Here is an 8,721-nt window from a genome sequence, read left to right as displayed (position 1 = left end):
TATATAAAGATTCCTCCTTTGTGATATGACATGGCCGGCCAAATCAAAAGTCATAATGGGACAAATGCAGACATCTCTGGCATAAACTCGTCTTCTATGGTTAGTTTTCCCTTTCAGATGATCTACTGTTTGAAGACGATTTTGATGAACTTTTTGTATACGTGTCCTCCTTGCACCAAATTTCATCTTACTCAACAAATTTTGCTCCCTTGCTCTGACCCTGGAAATTAAACAGGCTGGTTTTGCTATTGTACCTTGAAGACCTCTGTATGTAAATGACTTTGCATGAAAAATGAGTAACAATTGCATCGAGCATTGAATATGCATTGATATGTAAATGTGGGAGGTCATACATTATTGTGTTTATGATTTTTTAATGAGGCGTTAGTGGGGAAGGACTTATATAAAGTACATCAAACAGTTATATTTCAGAAAAGCAAGAAAAATCCTATTTTCCATGACGTGAACACAAGCGTCTACATCTTGCTTTCGCACCAGCCGCTTGACACTTCAGCATTAATGTTCAGTCAAGGAGGAAATATATGGAAGATGGAAAAGCACAAGAGAAACGTGTGAAACAAAACAGATAAAAGACTAATATAAAGTGTTACAGAAGTCTCAGCTTAGCAGCATTAGCACAAATGCATTTTTCATGGACAAGGACAAACTCTCTGGCGGAGTGTTTGACAAATCTTTTTGATAAATCCAAAACTAGACATAGGCAGATAATCGATTTGGCTTGAGATTTTTTTTACACTTCTCTAAACTCACACTTGGTTACTAGTTCTTTTTACTGATAATGGCTTCATTTGATTTCTAAACAGTAGCACCCAACAACAAGCAACAGCGGGATTGATTTCATCTCACGTGAAAAATACTTGAACTCGTTATACATTGTCCAAAACAAAGATGAAAATAAACTTGCACAATATTAATACTACTACTATTACTACTAATTATAATAACATTATATTATTATATAATATTGTGCAAGTTTATTTTTTATCTTGGTTTTGTCCAACAAGTTCCATTATTATTATTATTATTTTTTTTTTTTATTATGTAATGGTTAATAATTACATTGGAAAGTAACTATTATTAATATTTTTATTAACATTACATAATAATAATAATAATAATAATTATTATTATTATTATTATTATTTGTTGTTGTTGTTGTTATCAAAAATATAGTACATATAAATATTGTTAATCACTGGATATTTAAAGACATAATCAGTCAATCAATCAATAAAGGGTTACTATAATTATTCATTTAAAATGTAATAATTTAACTTAATTTAAATATAAGAAAGAAAGAAAGAAAGAAAGAAAGAAAAAAGAAAGAAAAAAGAAAGAAAAAGAAAAAGAAAAAGAAAGAAAGAAAGAAAAAGAAAGAAAGAAAGAAAGAAAGAAAGAAAGAAATTGTGCAGTTTTTGTTTTTCAGTCTAATGGTTTTAGTTTAAATTATTTTCATTGTTATGGGTTATATCTAACTATCAAGAAAAGCAATTATGAATTTGATTAAAATAGTTCATGCATGTCGATGATCAGTCTCTGAAACAAAAATAATTGGCATCAGTAAAAAATAAATACAAATTTGGTCAGTCTCTTTCCTAAAGCCAATGTTATTTTGTGAGCATAACACTCATGTCGTTATATGACACCAGATGCAAGTCTTTAGGTGAGGAGTTCTTATAAAACGCTCGCAGAAGTCCTACCAGATGGTGATGTAGTCGTAGATGGGCTCGGTGTTGAGGACGGTGAAGTTGATGTGGATGCCGTTGCCTGGAGGTACTCGGATGCTCCATATGCAGTCTTTAAGATTGGGGTAGTCAGCCGGGTGGCCCGGAGAGTAGATGGTCCCATTGAGGGCCGTGATATTACCACCGCAAAGTGCTGACGGAGGACAAATAAAATCAAAACGCAATCAGCTATTTGTGGAGAATTGCAATGCCTTACATACAGCTGCAACAAGCAATAATGCAGTGACATAAAAATGTGATAAGCCTAAAGTTCACCGCTAAAGTCCTGCCTCCATACATGGTCCATAATATCCCCTGAACATCTCGTAGAATCTACAAAACATGACAGTTTCGTTAAAAGCTGGTTTTCTGTAAGATGGGCTCTGTACCTTCACAGCGAGGAACAGGATGGTTCCAGTTGCGGCTGATGCCATGCAGACACGTGAGCGACGCTTCGCCCAGCAGCGTGTATCCCGGCAGACACTGGAACGAGATGGTCATGCCCACTCCAAAATCACTGCCAATCACCACACCATTCCGAAAGGGCCGCGGATCCGGACACCTCTGCAGTTCATATGCTGAGTGATCACAGAGCAGAAGGCTTTATTCAGTGAGAGGCCATGAGAAACGCCAATGTCCATCAGTGTTGTTATGGATAACTAAAAGTATTAAAAATAGCTTTAGGCAAAAAAAAACTAAAACAAAGAGGCCAAAATAAAATAAAATATTAGATTAAATAGAATTTCTTAGTATAGAATTTATAAAGTAGTATAGAATAAAATAAAACATTTTTAATGTAAATGAAAATTATATTTAATATACTCAAGTGGATGTAATAACCTCTACTAAAACTGAGATAAAAATAAATGAAAGCTATAGAGAAATTTAAAAAACTAATAAAAATGACAAGCGCATAAAATTACTAAAACTAAAATGAAAACTGAAAAGACAGAAATAAATGCTAATTTAATGTAGCGAATCAGCTCATGGGGAAATATGAATAATTATTCATATTTCCCCATGAGCTGATTCGCTACATTAATATATTTATACATCCTATAATATTATATAAATAATACTAAAGTAACACTGTCAATCCAGTCAAAGAAATTACTAAATAAAAGCATACAAATATACCAATCAGCGTTAATTTTGACTGCAAATTTTGATTTAGTTTCAGTCATAGTCTTTTGACGAAAATGCTATTTAGTTTTAGTAATATTTTAGTCAACGGAATTGATTTAGTTTTAATCTAGTTGGACTAAAAGACATAACATATTAGGTCCGTTTTTATTCATTTACGAAAATGTCAATGGGTTTTTGTCATTCAAAATGTGTGTTGATTCTGTTATAGTCTCGTTTTCGTCAGAAAAAAAAAATGTTGTTGGGTGAAAATTAAGACGAAAATTGTTCATCAACGAAATTAACACTGATACCAATGATACCTAGTTTAACAACAACAAAATACATTAATTATGCAATAAATTCAAACGGTTCAAGATACTTTAAAAATGATAAAATATTTAATGAAAAACATAAATAAAAAATTAGAAATGTGTTGTCTTTAAAACTACAGGGTAACTGAAATAAATAAGTTTAAGTACTAAAATAGCTAAACCTGAAATAGAAATAAATTAAAGCCATATAGAACTTTATATTAAAAAAACTCAAAAACTAATAAAAATGACAAAAGCACACAACAGTTACTAAAACTTAATCTAAAATATAAATACTAAATAGTATACTACACTGAAATTACAAATTACACAGAAAAAAAAAAGCAACAGAATGTACCCATAATACCTATTTTACTGAAAATGTATGTTTGATTATGCAGGAACTTCAAAAGGTTCTCCTATAGCTTATAGCTGCTTCAGAAATTAAATTCTAAAATAGTTTACTAAACTTATTGTCCATGATGTGGCAAATGCGTAGACAATAATTGTGTATTATATAAGGGAATCATAAAAATAACTTTGCATAAGTTATTTACAGAACATAAAAAATCCTAATGATTCATCCAAAATGTCTAATGTCTAAACTTAGCAGTCTGACCACACACATAACAACAAAAAGAGTGTCACAGAAGCAATACATATTTTGTGACTAATATTGAAAAGCAAGATCCTTTCTGTGCTGTGTCAAAGGAAGCGGTTTCACTGAGGACGAGAGCTTCTATTTTTTACTTCAAAAACCCAACGACATTCTCAAGTGACGAGGAACATCTCACTGTTCAGGAATCATAAAGTCAAAATACTGACAGATTCCTGCCGTGTAAACCAGAAAGGCACAAGGGGTGGAATATAAAAATAGATTTGAAAACACAATACAGTTGCTTCTGAGCGGTTCTCGGGGCATTGTCATGTGCTGTTAGGGTTTGACTGTCAGGTGAAAACTGGATAATCATTTAGCAAAAGCAAACCTCTCCTCATCAGCAAGGTGCACAATTTCATGTCCGTGGCACAAATGGGAAGTTACATACTAAAATGTAACACTTAGGGGTTTTTATAGTTATGTTACCCTATAGATAACATCATTAATAACCTCACAGAACAAATCACATATGCTGTACTACGACAAACTTCACATATGACACAGATGACTTTAATAGGAGAAATCGCAGCAAAATGGTGCGTCTTAATTAAAAGACACTGATGTTAACTAATTTATAGTAATTCTACTTATGCACTACCATTAGAAAGTTTGGATAAACTACATTTATTTTATGCTTTTGAAATAAAGTCTAGCCAACAATTGATCAAAAACGCAGTAAAACAGCAGTATTGTTAATACTGTTAATATTATTATAATTTAATTATTGTTTGTTTGTTTGTTTGCTTGTAATATATTTAAAATTGTAATTTATTCCAGTGACTTTTGTGATACATTACCATTCAAAAGTTTAGGGTAAATAATGACAAAAGAACATCAAAGTACTGAAACTAAATTGAAAACTGAAAACACAGAAATAAATGCCAATTCAATAAATGTATACATCTTATAATAGTATATAAATAATAATAAAGTAACACTTTCAATCCAGTCAAAGAAATCTCAAAATCAAAGCATCCAAATGAACCCATTATATCTAGATTACAGAAAATGAACATTTTATTACGCAGGAAATTCAAAAGGTTCTTCCAAAGCTTCAAGCTGCTTTAAAAATGATAAAATATATTAAAATAGATGAAAAGCATAAATGCAACTCTTCAACAATTGATCAAAAATGCAGTAAAACTGCAATATTGTTAATACTGTTAATATTATATTTTATGTTGTAATATATTTAAAAATGATTTTTTTTTCCTGTGATGTTTTAACTGCTTGATATTTTTGTGGAATACATTACTATTCAAAAGTTTGTGGTAAATAAGATTTTAAAATAACTAAATAAATAAAAATGTAAAAAAGTGAAATACTTTAAATAAACACTAAACTTTCTATTTATCAAAGAATGCATCAAGGTTTCCACAAAAATATTAAGCAGGAAAATTTTCAACATTGATAATAATAAGAACCATTTGACTTTTGAACGCCAATAATAATTGATAATAAATGTGCAGCAAATCAGCATCTTAGAATTTTTGAAGGATCATGTGGAATAATGATACTGAAAATCCAGCTTTGCATCACAGGAATAAATTACATTGGAAAATATATTTAAATAGAAAACAGTTATTTTTAAATTGTAATATTATGTCATAATATTTCTTTGAAAAACATTTTTACAAATCTTAATTATTCCAAAGTTCAGACCAGTAGTGAATCATTTTTAATTCTGGTATTTTATTGCTGGTTTTTAATTAGCATGCTGAGCTTTAGCTGTGTGCAGGGTTAAATCCTCTCAGAAAAGCTGGGACTCTAAATGTATCCTCTTTAAAGCACCAGAGCAATAGCTGTACACATTCCCAAAACCAGCCTAATTATACGGGGCTTTTGGTTAAGACCGATCAGTCATTCCGGCAGCCTACCAACTAGCACAGATGTAGTTGCATTTGGAGCTGCACTAGCCTGACTGTGGATGTTACCGAGATCCACTGACTTGCTTTCAAAAAGGCCTTTGACTGAACTCAAAGAGAACAATTGGCTATATTCCCTATCCTGTTATTGTGAGAAGGGATCCAGTGGTGTGTGTCCGTATCGACAGGGGAGGTAATGGCCGTGGGCAGGTTTAATCCGTCTTACCCTCGTAGGTGATGTGGAAACCGAGTTTGTTCTGCGAGTAGTCGCTGTGAAAGAAGAAGCTGGTCTCGTGGGTCGTGCTGAAGAAAGATTCTGGAACAACGGGCCCACTGAACCTATCGATCACCGAGCCCAGCGTCCCGCTACGGACTTCAAGGTAGTCGTGCACAGCTTCCGTGGAGAAGTTGAGGAATTGTAGGTGAATCCCTGGATCATAAACAATAGGAGGAGAGATACAGTACATTTTAACAATGAGATACCTGAAGGTAAACTTTGAGAGTTCAAACAAAACAATCCACGACTTGCAGCTTCAAGAAACACAACATTCCCAGTTATAAATCATTGCTATTCCATAATTTTTAGATTTTACCGCAAAAAAACAAGTCTTGCAAAAGAAAAATAATTCTTAGGTTGCTGTTTCATAACTCAGATGACTTCATGAAGCTTTTATTTACTTTTCATTGACTACCAATTTTGTCTCAGATGTTTTTCCCTTTGGTTGGTAAAAGATCCTACTGTAAGTAGAAATACGAATAGAAATAAAATAATAGTTCACATACTGTAAGAGTACTGAGGTCTAAAATGAATGTGGATAACAACAATGTTATTTTAACGTCATTAATATACTATTATAGTTTTATTAATTAATTACTTATTTGAACTTGTAGAATTACTTGTACTACATTTGAAAGTTGTAGTAATTTTGTTCTGCAATTTTGACCTTTTTAATATATTTTTTTATGTCTATTTACTATTTATTTCAGTTTTAGTTTTTATTTTAGTACTTCAACTTAAACTAAATGAAAATTAGAAATGCGCATAGCAACTAACAGTTTTTATATTTAATTTAATTTAACGTTTATTTTAAGTAACAAAAAAAATGTTTTTTAATGGTTTTGGTTTTAGTTTACGATGATAGCATCTGAGATCCTTTGGTCTTGGGAGAATTTATTGAGAAATATTTGAGTTCTTAATTAGATATCTGGATTTTCATGAACTCTAACACATGAGGTGAGATTACTGAGGTCTTTTTCTTCGGGAGAAACATCTAAGACAGGAGATTTTACATTTAATCTCATTCTGTCAAGAGATATAAACAACTGAGATATAAATTAAATCCTATTTGGGGGAAAAGAGGAAAAATGGAACTCAAAAGTTACAGGATACAGACCAAATCCAACAGGAAGTTTAACTGTCCAGTTGCAGTCAAGTCCACTGGGGTAATTTCCAGGAAAGCCGGGACTTAGGATGACTCCATTCAGGTCCGACAGGAATCCCCCGCACTCGGCTTAAAAGACAAGAGCAGCCATGCACAGAGTCAGTGAAGATGGCATGCACAGAATACTGTACCTCACACCGGGAACAGACACCCAATGGAACAATAAGAAATGATCAAACAGATATTCATCAAGTCCAAACTCCATTACGGAATCCAGTGATATGCAAAATGAACTCATTTGCACATATAAGAAAGCCCCGTGTTCTTGGTACATATAAATAACAATGCAACGATGTGCAATAAGAAATGCTTTCAAATGCTAATGGAATAAATGTGCTGCGTTCATTTTGAGGTTGGGAGAAAATGATACATGGGTTATGTTTTCTCATAACGACTTTGTAAATTAACACCACTCGAACTCGCTGGGATTGAAAGGCCAATATCGAAGCATGTAAGACTGACATATATCCCCTTGATTTTACTTCGGAGCGTGTGCATATCCCCCTGTCCGCTTGGTTGTGCTTGCATTCTTCTTATTGGCAAACGTGTAATGAATGGCCTCTTGGACTCGCTGTGTCCATTTACAGTACTTTAGAACAGCAATTGAAATGTCAATAGAGAACATTGAATCTTCTGTTTACACTGCAGGAGCTCGGATCAATTAAACTTCAAGTGTCACTCTTCAGCCATGGCCGTGGCTTGTGCTACATTCTAAAATAGATTCAGCTTTACTTTTCTATCCAAAGTAAATTCCTGAATTTAAGGAAGAAGAATTGAAATTGAATTAAATTTGTATAAAAACAATACCTGAACTAAATTATTTTGATGTTTGGTTCAGTATGAAAACATATCATACACACAAATCATAACCACTATATATCTGCATTAACATTAAATGATAACATTTTTTTTACATTTCTATACGTGATGTTTCAATATTCTATGGTTGGTATGAAACAGTGGCTACAACAAAATCAAATCGGAAGAAATAGCATAAATTCAAAAATAATTTCATCTGAGTTTAACTTAAATTCAATTTCAGAATTTAAGGAAGTAGACTTTAATTGGAATGAAATTTGAATTAAAAAAAAACCGCACAACGCTTAACTATCATATTACGATGCACTGTTGGAGAAACTTATTGACATCAAGCAGGTGGTGGAGTTATAACTTCTGCTACTAGTAATCAGTTTGAGATCAAATTAGTCTTAGATTATTGCTGTAAAAAATAAACATGGCATCTGAGAACTGCTTCGCTATTTTTGTTCTCCGATATATTGCGATTTTCCCCTTGGTACTAGAGCAACTACACTTATACACACCCTTCATGAAGGTGCTTTGATTCTCTTAAACTAAAAGACGTTAATGAAATTTGTAAATGAGTGAAATGAAAGATATAGATTGCAATACAAGATAGCTTGCTTATTTCTTTCAAGTGCATGATCTATTTAAAGTCAATATGTAACAAGACCACCAAGTTTGCAATGCTGTTTACGAATGTTCATCGGAACTTCCTTTAGTGGAATTTCTTTATAAAACGGATAGTTCCGGTCCTTGATTCTGATTGGTTGAGCC

The 8,721-nt window shown here is 32.5% G+C and overlaps 1 protein-coding gene across 1 annotated transcript in view; it reads right to left on the bottom strand.

Annotated features, from left to right (window-relative positions):
* Window positions 1–8,721, bottom strand: part of LOC107756877 (CUB and sushi domain-containing protein 3-like) — a 287,188-nt gene that overhangs the window by 76,767 nt on the left and 201,700 nt on the right. The window contains exons 37-40 of the mRNA XM_016574196.1: window positions 7,099–7,215; window positions 5,931–6,134; window positions 2,135–2,323; window positions 1,722–1,899 (exon numbers count right to left, since the gene is read on the bottom strand). Coding sequence (XP_016429682.1) covers window positions 1,722–1,899; window positions 2,135–2,323; window positions 5,931–6,134; window positions 7,099–7,215 — 688 coding nt within the window. The remainder of the gene's footprint in view (window positions 1–1,721; window positions 1,900–2,134; window positions 2,324–5,930; window positions 6,135–7,098; window positions 7,216–8,721) is intronic.

This window comes from Sinocyclocheilus rhinocerous, unplaced genomic scaffold, assembly GCF_001515625.1.
Source record: "Sinocyclocheilus rhinocerous isolate Xijiao unplaced genomic scaffold, SAMN03320098_v1.1 scaffold1735, whole genome shotgun sequence".
Lineage (NCBI taxonomy): Eukaryota > Metazoa > Chordata > Actinopteri > Cypriniformes > Cyprinidae > Sinocyclocheilus > Sinocyclocheilus rhinocerous.
Note: the sequence above shows the minus strand (reverse complement) of the source record. Positions and strands in the feature narration are given on the sequence as shown.